General features: G+C 44.2%; 1 protein-coding gene across 2 annotated transcripts; it reads right to left on the reverse strand.

Moving 5' to 3' along the window:
- Positions 1-3,928: 3,928 nt before the first annotated feature.
- ddx56 (DEAD (Asp-Glu-Ala-Asp) box helicase 56) lies at positions 3,929-11,579 on the reverse strand. 2 transcript variants are annotated; one of them, XM_014128154.2, is made up of 14 exons: positions 11,446-11,579; positions 10,779-10,940; positions 9,612-9,766; positions 9,317-9,487; positions 8,385-8,475; positions 7,973-8,214; positions 7,731-7,865; positions 7,273-7,386; positions 6,947-7,041; positions 6,749-6,822; positions 5,403-5,492; positions 5,209-5,314; positions 4,997-5,100; positions 3,929-4,733 (listed from the first exon to the last, which is right to left on the reverse strand). In XM_014128154.2, the coding sequence occupies exons 1-14, from the start codon at positions 11,500-11,502 to the stop codon at positions 4,653-4,655; spliced, it is 1,677 nt and encodes a 558-aa protein (XP_013983629.1). In that variant the 5' UTR covers positions 11,503-11,579; the 3' UTR covers positions 3,929-4,652. The 2 variants fall into 2 exon arrangements, with proteins under 2 accessions (XP_013983629.1, XP_013983628.1); XM_014128153.2 differs by having other exon boundaries at positions 3,929-4,736.
- Positions 11,580-19,250: the final 7,671 nt, after the last annotated feature.

Below are 19,250 nucleotides of genomic sequence, written 5' to 3' on the forward strand. Positions count from 1 at the left end.
TATACAATCAGCTTTTGAGCTCTTTTTACCCCCAAGCAATAGAGAAGATTGTACTGGACATGAACTTGGAGGGGAGCCGTGTGTTTCAAGAGAACTGAAAGCCACTAGATCGGATTGACTTGCATGCGTACATTGGATTGTTGATATTAGCTGGAGTGTACAAGTCAAACAGAGAAGAAAAGGCCAGCCTGTGGAATGAAGAAAATGGAAGGCCAATATTTCGGGCAACAATTTCTCTGCAAGAATTCCAAATAATTTCTCCGGTGATTCGCTTTGATAACCGTGATACTAGACCCGGTCAATGTGAAAGAAAAACTAGCTGCAATCAGAGATGTATGGTATAAATGGTTGGAAATTCTACCGTTACTGTACAATCCTGGTACTCATGTTACAGTGGATGAACGCTTTGTTCCATTCTCCCATGCGCCACAGGTCCAGCCTGTCTCACCTGTGTCTGGACACATGCGGTGTTCTGTCCCTCTACACCTCCAGCCCAGCCCAGAACCCAGCAGCACAGGGCCAGAGACACCCACAAACTCAACACTGCACCCCTCATCTTCTTACTAGCCTCAGAACCAGGACCAGAACTCGCAGTGCAACCTGACCCCAGCTCTACAAAGGCCTTATCTGCCGTGCAAGAGAAGATTCCTCAGTCACTCTGGTTGCACCAACAAAACAAAGGCAAGGTTGCAGACCAAATAGGCCACCTAATGTTTCCGTGATGCAGAAAATCCTCAGGCCACCCACAGTCTCTCACACAGACCAGTCAGAGTAGTCAGCTAACAGTTGACCTGCATGTGCTAGATGAGCATCCAACAGTCCTCAGGTTTAGAAGAAGTCTCCGCCGGAGTCAGTCTGTCTTGAAGAGTCTCTAAGAGCTTGAAGAGTCTCTAAGAGCCAGGAGACTGAAGAAAAGATTGTCGAAATCTTTGCTGTGTAGAAAGTTTTGGTTTGTAGAATCTGTGGTGAACACTTTGGTGTGCAGATGTGTATAGAACTTAGTCCTGTTTGGTGGTGTGTCAGAGAGAGAAGAGGAGAGGAGGAGGATATAGCTGTGGGCTCAGGGTTTTTAAGCAACCTCCTGGCAGAGACCAAGGAAACTTAGATGCATGGAGGAGTCTGGAGTCTTATCAGCAGTTACACAGCACACCTCCACCTCCGGAGTAGGGCTGTTTAAATTATGTTTAGTCACCTGTCTCTTTTAAAAAGTCAATCAGGAGATTCGATTAAGCTGGACCGGGTGCCCAGGTGGGTGGAGTTTGCACCAGGTGAAAAGTGAATTTGTTTTGGATCCAGGCTACTGCCCCGCTCTGGCCGACGGTGAAGTCGGCTCAAAACAAAGTGATGTAGGTTAAGCACGTGGAGTAATGAGTAGGAATCTGTTTCTATTTGCAAAAGTGATTGCTTTCGATTAAAACGCTTTATCTGCCTATCCAATGAAAACTAGTTTGAAAATTCAAACATATACAGTATATACTGTATATAAAAGGATCACGTCTAGAGGAAACCTGGCACCATCCCTATGGTGAAGCATGGTGGTGGGAGCATCATGCTGTGGGGATTTCTTTCAGTGGCAGGGACTGGGGGACCAGTCAGGATCGAGGGAAAGATTAACGGAGCAAAGTACATAGATCCTTGATGAAAATCTGCTCCAGAGGTTTCTGGACCTCAGGTTCCCCTTCCAACCGGACAACGACCCTAAGCACACAGCCAAGACAACACAGGAGTGGCTTCGGGACAAATCTCTGAATGTCCTTGAGTGGCCCAGCCAGAGCCTGGACTTGAACCCGATCGAACGTCTCTGGAGAGACCTGAAAATACCTGAGCAGCGACGCTCCCCATCCAACACGATAGAGCTTGAGAGGATCTGCAGAGAAGAATGGGAGAAATTCCCCAAATACAGGTGTGCCAAGCTTGTAGCATCATACCCAAGGCTGTAATTGCTACCAAAGGTGCTACAAGAAAGTGCTAAGTAAAGGGTCTGAAAACTTATGTTATATGTGATATTTCAGTTATTTATTTTTAATACATTTGTAAAAAATAAATATAAACCTGTTTATGCTTTTTTTATTTGTGGGGTATTATGTGTAGATTGATAGGGGATTATTTATTTTATTTAATCCATTTTGGAATAAGGCTGTGACGTAACAAAATGTGGAAAAAGTCAAGGTGTCTGAATACTTTCCGAATGCACTGTATATTCATAGTATGTCTACCTCAATTATCTTGTACCGCTGCACACTGACTGGGTACTGGCACTCCCTGTACATAGCCGTGTTATTTTCTACTCCCTATGTGTGTGTATATATATATATATATATATATATATATATATATATAGTAGTCCAAGGGCATGACTAATATATATATAGCCATGTTATTTTAAATCAGTATTTAACTGTGCATTTATTCCTCGTGTCAGTTTCTATTTAATTTTTTAAAATCTTATCTTTAACTCTGCATTGTTGGAAAAGGACCTGTAAGTAAGCATTTTACTGTTAGTCTACACCTGTGGCTACAAAACATGTGACAAATACAATTTGATTTGATGCCATGTTGTCCTCTTCATCAGGTTCTGTTTTTATCTGTCCAGTTGAGGGGCTGGGTAGTCTCCCTCTGTTTTCTTCACTTTGGGTTAGGCTTCTCACACAAGCAATAGTGAATATGGGGTCTTTAGCGTCAAACTCCATAGCTTGAAACTGCTCTTCCTTCTGACCGGTCCTGAGTTCGTCCTGTTTCTCTTTTAATATGTGTGGGCTCTGGGTCCTCTTGCCCTAGACTGGGGCTCCACTCCTGTTCAGTGCAGCTTCCCAGAGGAAACCTCTTCACAGACTGGGGGAGTGAGTTGATGGGCCAGGGGGTCTGAAAAATGAAATATAGCCACCTATAAATCAAGGAATAATTAGTGATATTTCAATCAGACATGGTTTCCATAGTTATCTTTATGTACCCTGAGGTTCAAGCAGAAATACTGCTAGCTGGAACATAGAGTCAACAGTCCAACAAAAGACTCTAATGACTACTAGCTTATGTTAGTGCAGCTAGCTAGCTAACATTGGTGAATCTGCTGCTGATACACTTGATCTGATTTGATTATTCTTTTAACAAAACATTGTCTGATTTATGTTATATTTAGCTAGTTGATACAAACCTGTCCTCTTTTTGCGGTTGATTGTGCTGTTTTCTGGTTATGGTGACTTAATTGCACACACGACTGGAAGTAAGAACTGATCAAGTTGTTTGACTTGGGTCAGTACAATCCAGAATCCATGGGACATCCCTACCCACTAAACTTAACCCTTTTAAATTAATGGGTAGTGACGTCCCAAGGATCCCAGATAGCATGGAACATTAGACTTTTGGGGTGATTGTGTTCTAATTCTCTACCTAAATCCCCCGGACTTGCCTTCTCTCTACATGTAGGCCTGGACTGTGAACTGATTCTATGCCTGTCTCTGGAAACTGGATGGCCCAAAAAAATGAGTCATGCCCTTGGACTACTAAAATAATCCATGGTATAACTCCCTCCAGGCCATGGCACGCCCATGCCTCCGAGTACACGCTTCATGGAGAAGGGTAGTGAATCACACCACAGCACAGCCCCACTATGTGCCAAATGTTCTATACCATCATTCAGGTTAAGCTGCCTACCAACCATGTGTGCAGCATGCCTTTGACACTTGGAACATTCTATCCAATATCCTTGTTTCATGGTTAAAACCCATGAAATGTAAAACAAGATATGGCCTTGCGATTATGATCTATTCAATTCTTTTAAACCATGTCATGACTTTTGGAAATTCCTCTAGCTTTTCTACAGTGTCCACTCGTATAGCACCACTTTGTGAATACATCCAAAGCATGTCCCCAAACAACCTTTCTTTAGAGGGAGAGACCTCTGGGACTGACATGATTAATAGCAAACTGCTTAAAGAGCACAAACCATTTAATAAATCTTACACTTTGTTGAATTCTTATGTTACAAAGAAACAATACCCACACGTAACCATCTGAAATCACAGACATTTCAAGGTACATCATATGTGTAGTAAAACAGGTGTTGCATTTCAGTTACGGAAGTAAATTGAGATTCCAATTCAATAATAGAAAATGACTTATTGAAACGAAGTGGCAATTTTCATTCTTCGAATTAGGATTTGGAACACTAGTGAAGGTAATTTGCATCAGTGGAAGTTCAGAGTAATGCAGTCATTATTACATTACTGTGATAAACACCTGTTGTGTTGAGGGAAGGCACATTCCGTTGAGTTCACAGAACGTTTTCTAACCAGACAATGTTTCCTAACCAGACAACTCGTATGTCGGTTCACTGACAGAGGAGTAATGGTGCTGCTGGTAGGTTCCTCAAACCTGGGTGGTATTCATTAGTGCACACCGGTTCAAGACGGAGCAAAACTCAAATAAGCGTTTCTTATTGGAAAAGTTCAGGCAGTCCCGCCCTGTTCCAGTCAGTTTTCTTCCGTTTGGGGTCTAGTGAATACCACCCTGATGTTGGACACTCCGGCTGCATCTCAGTAGTCTACAATGGCTTCCTCAGCTCGTCTCCTCTCCATCCGAACTGATCTGGAAACTGGTGACGTCCTAGGCTAGCTGTGCAGAGCAGTCGGATTGGTGCACGTTGACACGGAGGCCTAGGATTTGCCAGCCTTGCCCCCTCGGCTCCTCCCCCCAATGTAGCGGAAACTCTTCAAGGGGTTCTTGCCTCGGAAGTCCTTCTAGGAAGAAAAAGGGATGAGACGGGTTTAGACGGATCAGAGTATCCATTACAGTTTTGAAAGTAAACGCTTGCTTATTGTTTGTTGCTCCCAGTGTGAAGGAAATAATGGGAAAAAAGCTAATGGAATGTCTGCAACTGTTTGCAACTCCCCAGCGTGGTCTTTGTTGAGCTAGGTTAGGGTTAAGGCTAGGGGTATAGGGTTAGGGATTATGCTAGGGTTAGAGTTATGTCTGGGCTAGAGTTAGTTCGGAACCTTACCTTAAAGGTTGTCTTGACGACCCCGTCAGGTTTGGGCTTCTCTCTCCTCTTCCTCCTCTTCCTGCCGGACATTGGGTTGGCCACTCCCCTCAGCATCGGAGGGACTGAATCGGGCCAATGAGAATATTGTTTACATATCACCATAAGCTGAGTGTAAGGTTGAAAACCATTATTGATAGGAGAGAGGTCCCTAAGCAATGTGTGTGTCTTACTGAGGTATTCTGGTACGTTCTTCAGGTGTGGCTTGATGACAGCAGGGTGCAGGTCTTTGTCGTGCCTCAGCAGCTGCAGGTCTCGGGGGTTGTCCTCAAAGTATGTCTGAGTGACAGAACAACTGACCAATCAGTGCCATGGAAAAGGAAGCGAAACAGAAAGGGGAGAAGGAGAGAGAGAGAAGCCCACTCACCTTGAGTTTCTCTGAGTTGAGCAGCTCCTGTTTGATCTCTTTCAGTCTGGCCTCCCTCACCGCCTGCTTAGTCACTGACCGCATGGCATCCTAGACACACACATGTATTCATACCAAATCAAAACTCTTATACTACCTGGTGTATAGCCCACAGCTTTTCATACCGCACCTGCCCACACCCACTGGTTCTGTCCAACTCCCAACTGCAAAAACTGGTCCCGAACCCAACCGCAGTCCCACAATGTTATTTTAGGCGTATGTGGCTCACTTGCCAGCCATATCAAAACACGCAAAAATAACCTAAGTAGTAGATTAAATTACCAGACATTCTCACATGGCCCATTATATTAGGCTAATCAGTATTACTGGGCTATATCAGCCAATAGGCTAGACGTAGTTTGAAGAGAGCAGAGTTGGAGAGACTTGCACTTTCTCTTGAGCTACGTTTTATAGCCTAACTTTTAGGAGCAGGACGATTTTCAGATGGAGACAAATGTGGGTGATCAATATTTATTTATAGGCAATGTAGTAAACTATAGCCTAATCATATTTAAGAAGTACATTTCCTTGGAAAGTTGCCCCATACTTCTCTGCCCATGCATAGGCTGTATCCTACTCTAATTGAGACCACACACACACAAACCTGATCTCGCAGGTATGGCTACTGAACCGGAAGCAGCGAGAATGACGACAGCGACACTTTCTACGTTTTGCATTGTCGTATAGGATATAGCCGACCTCCTAAGAGGACGATTTGCAGGCAGAGACAAAATGGGTCATTTGTATGAAAATGAAAACCGCTCGCGTCGCTCACCATGCTAGCCTACACACGCGCGTTCCGCCTTTATCCCATCATGCCATTTTTGGATTGCTCACTCACGTTGGTTGAGCGGCCTCCACATCTTTCCGTGATCCATATTTATTAGTGAAACTCAGTCTAATTCTATTTAAAACTACATTTCCTTGGAGAGATAACCGCCACGTGACTCTCCGACCCACGCAAAGGCAGCCTACTCTCTTTCATTGACACCACACATATACTTAGCGCGCTTGATCTCGCACGCCGACCAGGGTTACTTAACTTCAGGAGCGAATTGTACAACAACAAAAACATGCTTTTAACACAATAGATAGGCCAACTCATGCAAAGCAGAAACACAACCGTTCCCAAATGATCTGCGGAACAACAAAAATAGTTGGAATCCCAAAGTTGTCCGTCTGACCGCACACTCCCGACCGCAGCGTGAAAAATCCAGACCGCTCAGCAATGATCTCTGTTGGGACCCGCAGCCCTCTAGTGTGAGGTGGACAGGTGTGATATAACATCCCAGGTGTACTGTACGTACCCGGCAGCGGTATCTGAAGCCCTCAATCTCCTCCATTTTAAACCCGTACGGCTTCAGAGCGCACTCGGCGTTATCTGAAAAACGCACAACACAGAGATGCTAGGTCAGACACACACAGACTACCGTTACATCCGCACGGAGAATAGGTCCGTCACAAATACAGACTACCTCAGATAGAAACACAGTGCCTGAGCGTACCTCCCATGAGTGCGTCCTCCACATCTGCCAGTAGGGGGAGCTCTGTGTGTGAGATGAAGGTGAGAGCGGTGCCTGGGTTGTCTGCTCGTGCCGTTCTACAGAAGGAAAAGGTTGAATTGTTGAGCTTTACCCAATACCTTCATCCTTTGAGCGGAGAGCTCAGGGGCAAATTTTTAATGGCACCCTCTTCTAGAGCTCTGCTCAAAAGTAGTGCACTACAGGAGCAATAGGGCGTGATTTGAGATGTAGCCTTTGTGGGTTATTTCAGAGGTGCAGGCTTGTTTCTTCAAAATTGGGCAATACAATTGTATTCTGTTGACACTGACCGTCCAACACGGTGGATATAGGACTCCACGGTGGTGGGGAAGTCAAAGTTGATGACGTTGGAGACATTCTGGAAGTCTATTCCTCTGGAGACGCCGTACTCCTTGTCCTTGGCTCTGTGGGAGTCAGGTGTGAGAGGTCAAGGGTCATTGTACCATCACCTGGGGTTTATTACCTATGAACCGAACCAAACGAAGCGGGGAGCTATGTGAATTTGTCCAATAGAAACTCGATTCCGTTGCGAAACGTTTTGCTACAGTGTACACTAATGATTACCCCCCCACCCCACCCCGCATTAGCGCAGAGTTGAAGAACAGCTTCCTAACTAAGTGGCTCCTTCTCTGCTACAACAAATAGCTTCAGTCCAACTGGGCACAAACAGTATCATTTCAACTCTGGATAAGGCGTTAAGAATGACCGACTGCTAAATTACTAAATTGTATGTTGCGGTATCCCATACCTCCCTGCATTCTTCTTCTTCTTCCCTTTCCCCTCGGCGGCCTGCACTGTGGTGGTGGGATCAGCCAATGCCTGCTCGTCCGTGGCGATGATATAATCATAGAACCCCTGGTTAAACTGGGTGATGATGTGACACCTGGGGAGACGGGGCGAGAGAGCACAGGAAAGTGTTCAGATTTTGATGGATAAACAGATGGATGTCAATCAACACCCGCATGGTTCCTTCCCACCCTCCCTCCTCACCTGGAGTGGACAGGCAGCTCAGAATTGAGTACACAGGTGGGGATGCTGAACTGTTCCAGGAACAGTTTGAGTCTGTAGCACCTTTCCACTGCCCCAACAAACACCAGGGTCTTGCCCTGAACCAGGTGCAGTTTCAACAGGGTGTAGATGAGCAGGAACTTATCCTCTTCCTCACACTGAACACTGTACTGCTGCAGCTGGGAGCTGTCTGGCAGCTGGGAGCCCTGCAGCTTTAGAATCACCTAGGACACACACACACACACACACACACACACACACACACACGTATGAGAGGAATTCTGACAGAGAATATGCTATTAAAGCAGGGCCGTGTTCAGTTGGGCACACCGTCGAAAAACGTTTTGAAAAGGAAGACTAAAATGAGCACTACTCTTGTTTGTGTTTTTCTTACAGGATTGTGCAGCAGCAGTTCCTTCAGGGCCTGGACATCCTCACTGAGAGTAGCGGACATAAGGAACGACTGGTAGATCTTCGGCAGGTGGCTGATGGAACGACACATACAAATTTACAAAAAAAGTTACATGGGAAAGGGAGATTTCCCTCTAAACAGGTTTCCATCCAACCTTTTTATGCGAGTAAAGTAAATGTCACGACAGGCCTGATGGAAACAGGAAATGTGTCAACTAAAGAAAATTACCCTAGACTAGGTGGGGTCTTTTTTGTGTCTGCAAAGATAGTTCTACGAGAAATGGCGGCGGAAACCCCTTTATTGCGAAAAGATTGATATAATAACCATTGTATCGAAGCAAACGGAGTCAAGGAACGATATGTCGTGTGGTCCTCCCACCGCGATTCGAGTAAGCACGCACTTTATTAGGCTACAGATGAAATAAGTTGTGACGAACTTCACAGGGTGGTGGAAGTGCACGGTGACGAGGTTTGATGCTGCTTTTCAAATGAATATCGAGGGTCTTACTCTGGTGGCATGATTGACTGCCATGTGACAAATTTTGTTTTTGTTATCTTGCTCTTATCCATAATAATCTCATCATATAGGTAGTCTTCCCGCACTATCTGCAAGCTATTGGCTAGAGAACACCTGCTAAGACCAGAGTGGGCAAACATTTAACCGCAAAAGTTATTTGTATGTGCACTGTTATTGTGCACTGTCATCGCGCACAGTCCTTTATGCCAAACACGTCAATTTGATGGAAACATCTCGTTGGGGAAATGAGCATATTGATTTTAGAATATTCACATACATCTTTTGCCAATTGGATGGAAATCTAGCACATTTCAACATAACCACTCACAAACAGTAGTCCATCATAGATTAGTGACACTATCAGAGTGTGTGTACGTCTCTCCGTCTTGGTGTCTTACCACAGCAGGCTCTTGAGGTCAGCCTCGAAGCCGAAGGAGAAGAGCAGGTCAGCCTCATCTATGACTAGGGTCTCCAGCGAGGCCTGCAGGTCCAGGCTATGGGCACTGAGGTGGGCCAGCACCCTAGAGGGGGTCCCCACTACCACATCTGGCTTCTCCATCAGGATGGGCCTGCCATGAAAACACACACACACACACGCATAAAGACTACACATCCTTCTTCCCAGGCATTGATACAGAGACCAAAACAATGTATCCTGTAACAATATGTCAGATGACAGTTGAGCAAACAGACCTCTGGGCAGACAGGTCAGCCTTGCCGGAGATGTCTGCCACCCTCACGTCTCTGGCACAGTAGACAGTCAGCTGGCGGATCATGGCCTGTACCTGCTGCCCCAGCTCCTTGGTAGGAACCAGGATCAACGCTCTCACTGCCTGCTCACGGACATTCTGGAGAGAACACACACACGCGCGCAAGGTTCAAGCTGCTCCCCCTCGCTACATCGCCTACCACTATGATAACTACGGATTAGTCTTAGCCCAATCGAAGGGCTATGCCACTACTACCAGAGATGGTCTAACGCACAGGTGTCAAACTCATTCAACGTATGGAAGACTCAAGTCTCTTTGGGTTTCCACTCCTCCCTTGTACTTGATGGACCAAAGAATAATCAATTAAGATCACTGGTTAGTTAGGAACTGCACTCACCTGGTTGAAGTCTTACTTGGCCACGCTCTAGCCTCTAGGAATCAGAGTGAAAGACTCCTCTCTCTCGTCTAACATTTTGTGAACAGTCCCATGAATGTACTCTACCTGTTGTTCTGATTTTGTCATGTAGGAGTCATGTAATGGAGACAAAATACCCAGAGAGTAGAGTTATTAACCTGACTTTCAGTATGCTGGTCTGTACATCGGTTTGTATTTTCAATGCGAACGCAATTAGCATGCGACTTGCATAGTATGTCAACAATGGCCGAGTTTAACCCGAAGCACAGACCAAATGTTATCCCACGCAATCAGCAGGCAAATTTCACAAGCACTTCCAGGTGACTGCAAAGGAACACGCTTCGGTCGACAACGATCGGTTACATGCAGCTATTGTTCACAAATTGTGCATCACATGAAACTCATCAGAACCTACCGGTGCTACAAAACGTTGGGTAAACAACATTTTTCCTGTGGCTACCCCAACCACACTTCCTACAGCCAAACGTACCAACAGCACAGACAACCAGTAAAGTACGCTTAAATATCATTTTATTCAACATTCTGGCTTGTTGAAACTATTGAAGATTTTTTAAAGCAAATTATTTTGGACTGATAGCCATGGAGTACCCATGGTAACAGTGATGTATAGACCGCAGCCATACCACCCTTCATCCGTGGAATAAGTTTGACACCCATGGTCTAATGTTATAAACCCCTTGATACAGTATGGCCTTTACTACTACTACTTCTCACTTGTTTGGATGACAAGATACGCTGGATGACGGGCACAGCGTAAGCAGCTGTTTTTCCTGAGCCAGTCCTGGCCCGGGCTAGAATGTCCTTGCCCTCCAGAGCCAGTGGAATGGCTTTCTCCTGGATCAAAGTGGGCTGAGCCCAGCCCAAGTCCGCCAGCGCCTAGGTGGGGGAAAAAAATAAGTGTCTTAGTTACTAGCTAGGAAATCATATCAGAACAAAATGCTGTGGGACGTTATATGGCCTCATTCGTTTATTTCTGAAATATTCTGCTTGACAACTTCTTGAATTTCCTGTATTTAAGGTGATTGTTTAAATAACTAGCTAACTAGTTACATATCGAAATAACGTAGTTACATGGCTAACTAGGTTAATTCTACGTCCCATTTAAAATCGAATACGTTGATATCCAGACAGATTGATAGGCAAAGTAAACACTTTTACATGGTAATTTGTAAGTCGCTCTGGATAAGAGCGTCTGCTAAATGACTTAAATGTAAAATGTATCTAGCTAACAGTTAGCTATCGTTAGCGGGGTATGTTAGCTATCCTAGCAATGTCTAGTATCAACTGGCGTATAGTTCTCAGATTTATATCACAATTGAGGTCAGGCAATTGAACAATTAATTTATCCTCATATAGTTTCACAGGAGAGAAGAACATCTACCTTCAAAATGCGATCATCTATGCCCATTTCATGGAACTGCAGCCTGTCGGTAGCCATTTCTTGTCTCTACTGCTTCCACCAGGCTTCGACACGTGTGTACGTCGCTTGACTTCTACGTCATCCATCACTTGAGCAGGGACGCGTAGACATTTTCTATTTGTTTTTACGAAAGGCAACATTATTCCCGTCAATTAATACATTTTCGAATCTATATTTTGGCCGTTTTTAATTCGTTAAAATATTTACAAATCACGTATGCAATCATAAATAAAATTGATTATTATACCACAACTCAATTTTGTAAAGACCAGTAAACTCTGGATGGCGATATTAGACTACTTTTCCTTAAAAGCACACGTTTTTAATCTCGAAACATGATATATATTCCTTTCTCCAAGCAGCAGGATACTATGCTGACCGCAGGAGCCACGGGGCACGAACGCAGATATTTTTCTCACTCAAAATATGTCCCCTGCAAAGTGCAGTGCAACTGTTTTTCACAGCATTGCAACCATCTATGAAAAAATAAATGAATAATTTTGACGTATTTAAGCAAAACTTAGCAATGCAATACACTGTATATGGGATACTTATTGGGTTGTAGAGAAAAAAAGTAATGTCTCATAAACTGGGGTGTGAAATACTCAGTAGGGTCTCTACTAACCAAATATTGTTTTGGGGGACTATGTTACATTACCTGCTGCTGGCTTTTCACTCCGCCCCTCCATAGCCCCCAATAAAATACGTTATATTTGGTAAAAAAAATATTGGCTTGTAGAGAGTACTGTTCTACCGGTCTCGACTAAAGTGGGGGTGGAAAATAGAAAGTAGGGTCTCTACTAACCAAATATGGTTCGTTTTGGAGGTAAACTGTAGCGAACATATCCAGCAGCACTTCGTTCTCCACCTCCTCCATAGCCTCAAATGCAATACACTGTAATACACTGTACATGGGATACATAGGTTATTGGGTTGTAGAGAGAACTACTCTACCTGGCTCAGCTAAAGTGGGTGGGTCTCTATTCTCTACTAACCAAATATGGTTCGTTGTTGAGGAGGACTGTGTCTTACATATCCAGAATCGCAGCTTTAAATTACCTGGTAATATCCACGGTCCTGAAATCAATACACACTCAACAAAAAATAAAAGAAACCAAAACGAAAATCTCATTTATTTACAAGTGAAATGTAATGAATATTAACAAGGCTATTAGGACACAGTATAATCACACTTTCTGAACAGGAATGGAGAAAAGGATTTACAAGTTGTAGGCTGATATGTGCTGCTCATCTGTCAAGGTTTGTTGGTAGGGTCACATAATTCCATCCATGTCAGCAGGAAGGCTCAGATAATGAATTATACTCATGAGGAAACATTCTATAACTGCAGGTGGCAGTAAATCACCAACCTTGACTTTATACCTCGTCAAACAACACACTCCAGATGGCAGTATGTACCCTTTCAGTTTGTTTACCAACTCATTTTTATTTTTTACTAGGCAAGTCAGTTAAGAACAAATTCTTATTTACAATGACCAGCTCCAAAGACCTGTAGAGAGAGAGCATGAGGGAAAGGGGGATAACTAGTCACAACAATGCATTCAACTGAAATATGTCTTCCGCATTTAACACAACCCCTCTGTCAACATCCACATCTCAGGGCCCATTTAACTGCCTTGTTCAGGGGCAGAGCGACAGATTTATACCTTGACAGCACAGGGATTTGATCTAACAACCTTTACTGGCCCGGTTACTGGCCCAACGCTCTAACCACTAGGTTACCTGCCGCCCCTCGTAGAAGTATTAGTAGAAAATGGACTACTTCAAAATGGAGATGGGTTAGGGTTTGGCCGGGGTAGGCTGTCATTTTTTTAAAGCACTCGGCCATCCCGTTCTGTGAGCTTGTGTGGCCTACCACTTCGTGGCTGAGATGCTGTTGCTCCTAGATGTTTCCACTTCACAATAACAGCACTTACAGTTGACCGGAGAAGCTCTAGCAGGGCAGAAAGTTGACGAACTGACTTGTTGGAAAGGTGGCATCCTATGACGGTGCCACGGTGAAAGTCACTGAGCTCTTCAGTACGGGCCATTCTACTGCCATTGTTTGTCTATGGGGATTGCTAGTTTTAATCACTCATCATTATTAATGATTAACGACTAAAACTGCTGTAATTTCTAAATGTAATCTACAAAACAAACTAAAATAAAATAAAAACCATCATGAATTATGTTTCGTTTTAGTTTTTTGGGGGGCAAAAATCTAATGGCGTTTTCAAGTTTTTTTTGGGTGAGAGAGATATATTTGTATATATCCAGCGTACACTTAAATCCTGGGAAAATTGGTTCCTGTTTCAGTCATGTCTTTTGTCATGTTCGTGTGGGTAAAACAAGAACACCCTAATGATTGGTTGACAATAGAGCCTCCCGCGAATCAGGTGATGGCTGCATGGGGCAGTTGGTGAGAAGCAACTGCAGTCAAAATGACCTTGGATCACATCATTTTTGTAAAGTTCATGTACAGTGCCTTCAAAAAGTATTCAAAACCCTTGATGTTTAACTGCCTGAATTTAAAATGGATGAAATTTAGATTTTTTTGTCACTGTCATACACACAATACCCCATAATGTCAAATTGGAATTATGTTTTTCAACATTTTTACAAATTAATTGAAAATGAAAAGCTGACATTTCTTGAGTCAATAAGAATTCAACCCCTTTGTTATGGGAAGCCTAAAAAAGTTATAATGTGCTTAACAAGTCACAATAAGTTGCATGGACTTACTCTGTCTGCAATATTAGTGTTTAACATGATTTTTAAATTACTACCTCATCTCTGCATCCCACACATACAATTATCTGTAAGGTCCCTCAGTCAAGCAGTGAATTTTAAACACAGATTCAACCACAAAGACCAGGGAGGTTTTCCAATGCCTCGCAAAGAAGGGAACCTATTGGCACATGAGTAAAAATATTAAAAAAAGCAGACATTGAATATCCATTGAGGATGGTGAATTTATTAATTATACTTTGGATGGTGTATCAATACACCCAGTCACTACAAAGTTACAGGCGTCCTTCCTAGCTCAGTTGCCGGAGAGGAATGAAACCGTTTAATGGCAGTGATAGGAGAAAACTGAAGATGGATCAACAACATTTTAGTTACTCCACAATGATAACCTAATTGACAGAGTGAAAAGAAGGAAGCTTGTACAGAATACAAAATATTCCAAAACATGCATCCTGTTCGCAACAAGGCACTTAAAGAATGTGGCAAAGCATTTCACTTTTTGTCCCGAATACAGTGTTATGTTTGGGGAAAATCCAATAACACAATAACACATTACTGAGTAGCACTCTCGATATTTTCAAGCATAGTGGTGGCTGCATCATGTTATGGGTATGCTAGTAAGAACTGGGGAGTTTGTTAGGATAAAAAAATGAATGGAGATAAAAACAGGCAAAATCCTAGAGAAAAACCTTGTTCAGGGTGCTTTCCATCAGACACTGGGAGATGAATTCACCTTTCAGCAGGACAGTAACCTAAATCTACACTGGAGTTGCTTACAAGAAGACAGTGAATGTTTCTGAGTGGCCGAGTTACGGTTTTGACTTAAATCTGCTTGAAAATCTATGGCAAGACCTGAAAATGGATGTAGGCACTGTAGGTGTAAAGGACATCACGCTGCTTGCTTAGCGAGTATCACTTCCTCCTGATTATGCTCGCACCGAGGCTCGAACCCAGTATCTATGCCTTGCTAGCACACGTGACCACCCTCCCGAAGTATCTTACCAGTCGGCACCACACTAACAGCTAGCTATTTGCTGGCATAAGTGGGGACACTTCAGGCTGAGGAGTACGTTTTACACATCCCCATGTACTACACTTGCACCTGTCTGACAATTTTTCTCCCCAGAATGCAACACACTTTGAAAGGCGGTGACCAACGATGGTCATCGACTTGACAAAAGTGATCTGCTTGATCGTGGCCATTGAGATGAGCATGCTGCAAGGCTTTGCTCTCACAAAGTCACACAGAGTATCTGTGCATATGCAGAGCTTCACGCTGCTACAACGTGGTAACCAAAACGGCGGAGATGTTGAGCCTCGTGCTTCCATGCTCCTGGTTGTTGTGGAAAATTACCCACTGCTACAGTTTACTTTGTGCGTCTGCATCATCTTGTGTCATCTCGCTAAGTCAACCTTTAAACTTAACCTAACCTATGACCTGACTAATCACCTTATGCAAACAAAAGGCAGACAACAGGGTTGAATAGAGAGACAAAGATTTTAAAAAAAGGTCAACTCGGCCAGGTAAACTACTCCTCATCCTCTCTTTCTTCCTCTTCCTCCATCTCTCCTCAGACGTCAAAGTGTCCTCCTCCTCTTCTGCCCTCCATGATGCCAGCACACTGACAGAAACCAGGCATGCTGGGTAGCAAGCCGCAGCCTCTGCTCAAATCTCCCAAGATCCCCCCTCTCATCCCCAGCATATGCCACTCTGAGGCCAAGCGTGAGTAGACCAAAATCGCACCCTATTCTCCATATAGTGCACTAATTTGGCCAAGATCCACCTAGGGTCACAGAAAGGCCATAGAAGTTGTGAACTATATAGGGAATAGGGTTCCATTTAATATCTCTCTCTCTCTTTGCAATGTCAATCTCTCACTCTCACTCTCACATTCTCACTCACTCACTCACTCACTCACTCACTCACTCACTCACTCACTCACTCACTCACTCACTCACTCACTCACTCACTCACTCACTCACTCACTCTCTCAGAGGGATTGCTGCAGACTCCATTTTGTGTGTGTGGGGGGGGGATTGATGTTTGATGGCTGGGGCAGAGGCACCAGAAAGAGACCCGCTGAGGTGTGTGATTTGTCTCTTTGTTCACCTCAAAGGAAGATGTATGTTCTGTGAGATTGGGCCATGTGTACGTGTATGTGTGTTTCAGGGTGGACAGCAGAGTGAGGGGTTGTGACCAGAAGAGGAGGAGGTGGAAGGAGGAGGAGAATTGAGCTCATCCCCCAAAAAACTCCACTACCACACCTCAAAGTCCTGCCCTCTTCCCCTGCTTCCCCAGAGATTGGTGAGTCCACCTGTCATTCATTAATTTATCCAATCAGTCATTCAACAAATTTGTACATCTGGTAATTGATCCTCCCCTCCCTTCTCCCTGTCTCCCTCAGTGTGTCCTGTGACAGTCTAGAGCTACAGCGTCGCTACCCCCACCTCCCTCTTCTGCCACCTGACAATCAACTGGATTGACAGCTTTCCTACTTGTTTTGTTTTGCCCTTTTCCGCTCTATGTGGTACTCCATCTACAAACCAGTGACAGTGAATTGGAATGAACAACCCTCCCTCTCTCTCCAGCAGGTATAAGTGTTTCTGTTACCTGATGTCTGGCGGATGGTACCTACAGAGGAGGACTACAACACATTCAGAACTCAACATCAGATGTGTGTGACCTTGTGTTTGTGAGTGAGTTCCATCCGTATCCTCTAGTAGTCACAGCTCGCTGCTGTTCTAAAGCTTTGAGAATGTCTGTGTATCAGGAGGGGGCCCCTCTCCCTGCCAACCTGTGCCTGGTTACGAAGCGTAGTCCTGGGCTAGCCCTCTGCCCCCCCCCCAACATGATAGATGTATTGTTTTCTAAACCTGCTTTAGTCCTGCTCACTTTATCCTTTTTCTCTCTTTTTCAGGAGGATGAGTGGATAAAGAAAGAGAGCAGCGGAGGATAGGGAGGAGGAGACTGATGACGACAGAGAAGAGAAACAGAGGAAGAGAGAGAGCGAGAAAGAAGTCGGTATGAAGATACAAAAAGACTGGTTTGGGGAAAGTTATATGCCAGAGGCTGTGTGTACTAAAATTGCATTATATTGTTCTTAATTCTTTTCAGAGAAGTTGGGAGAGGGGATAACATATGAGAGATTAGACTGCCTCTTAAAGCACAATGTAAGTCCCACATACACTGTGAAGACTAGAGTCGCTCAAGAGAGAAAACTACTATACTTCATGGTTTCTCATCTCTCTCCCCCCTTTCTCACTCATCTCTCTCCCTCTCTGTAGGTGCTGTCGCGTGGGGTGTTGTTGGCCTGTGTGTTCTTTGACCGACAGCTCACCGGCAGCGTCAGGCGAGCTGACCTTCACAACATCTAACTGTCACTAGGGCTGTGGCTCACACCTACCCAGGTGCAGGAGTTGTTGAATAAGGTGTGTGTGGAGGGACAATGTCCATACAAGATAGCCTCTCGCTGGGAGGAGCCAGAACCTAATATCAGCATGGAAGGCTATGCATTCTCTTATCTAAAATTAGATGAGAATTCTAAGGAATTCCTATGGCCAAGCCTTCTCTGTGTCTATGTGTCAGGCGATTGCCTCAAGGCCAGGATGTAAAGTGGATATTCCAACGGCCCTAGAGCTATGAGATCAGAGGTGTTTACACAATCAATTTAAATAACGAGAAATGGCCTCACTTTTACTCTCCTGTTGGATGATAACATTGTGAATGACCATTATACACACGCACACACACACACACACACACACACACACACACACACACACACACACACACACACACACACACACACACACACACACACACACACACACACACACACACACACACACACACACACACACTGAGCGAAAGAGTGGTGGCCAATAAAGATAAGGATCTGTACTTTACTCTGTTTCTACAAGATAAATATAGATATTGAATAGATAATGACATAATGGACAAACAGAGATACTGGATACATCTACCTTCTTTACATGCCACAGTTTATGTAGGGTACGTTTTTGACCATGACACCACTTAGGATAGACAATGACAAAGTCCTTGTTTGAACCTTTACACAAACACGTTCATAAACAGTCATGTAACATACAGTCGTGGCCAAAAGTTTTGAGAATGACACAAATATACATTTTCACAAAGTCTGCTGCCTCAGTTTGTATGATGGCAATTTGCATATACTCCAGAATGTTATGAAGAGTGATCAGATGAATTGCAATTAATTGCAAAGTCCCTCTTCGCCATGCAAATGAACTGAATCCCCCAAAAACATTTCCACTGCATTTCAGCCCTGCCACAAAAGGACCAGCTGACATCATGTCAGTGATTCTCTCGTTAACACAGGTGTGAGTGTTGACGAGGACAAGGCTGGAGATCACTCGGTCATGCTAATTGAGTTCGAATAACAGACTGGAAGCTTCAAAAGGAGGGTGGTGCTTGGAATCATTGTTTTTCATCTGTCAACCATGGTTACCTGCAAGGAAACACGTGCCGTCATTATTGCTTTGCACAAAAGGGCTTCACAGGCAAGGATATTGCTGCCAGTAAGATTGCACCTAAATCAACCATTTATCGGATCATCAAGAACTTCAAGGAGAGCGGTTCAATTGTTGTGAAGAAGGCTTCAGGGCGTCCAAGAAAGTCCAGCAATCGGGGCACCACCAGTACAGAGCTTGCTCAGGAATGGCAGCAGGCAAGTGTGAGTGCATCTGCACGCACAGTGAGACAAAGACTTTTGGAGGATGGCCTGATGTCAAGAAGGGCAGCAAAGAAGCCACTTCTCTCCAGGAAAAACATCAGGGACAGACTGATATTCTGCAAAAGGTACAGGGATTGGACTACTGAGGACTGGGGTAAAGTCATTTTCTCTGATGAATCCCCTTTCCGATTGTTTGGGGCATCCGGAAAAAAGCTTGTCCAGAGAAGATAAGGTGAGCGCTACCATCAGTCCTGTGTCATGCCAACAGTAAAGCATCCTGAGACCATTCATGTGTGGGGTTGC

Source organism: Salmo salar, chromosome ssa11 (genome assembly GCF_905237065.1).
Source record: "Salmo salar chromosome ssa11, Ssal_v3.1, whole genome shotgun sequence".
Taxonomy (NCBI): domain Eukaryota; kingdom Metazoa; phylum Chordata; class Actinopteri; order Salmoniformes; family Salmonidae; genus Salmo; species Salmo salar.

Excerpts from the sequence above, each read along its gene's own strand:
- ddx56 (XM_014128153.2), bottom strand. The coding sequence starts at position 11,502 with ATGGCTACCGACAGGCTGCAGTTCCATGAAATGGGCATAGATGATCGC. Across the intron at positions 10,941-11,445 it reads TAGATGATCGCATTTTGAAG|GCGCTGGCGGACTTGGGCTG; the intron begins GTAGATGTTCTT and ends TCCCCCACCTAG. Across the intron at positions 9,488-9,611 it reads GCTGACCTGTCTGCCCAGAG|GCCCATCCTGATGGAGAAGC; the intron begins GTCTGTTTGCTC and ends TTTTCATGGCAG.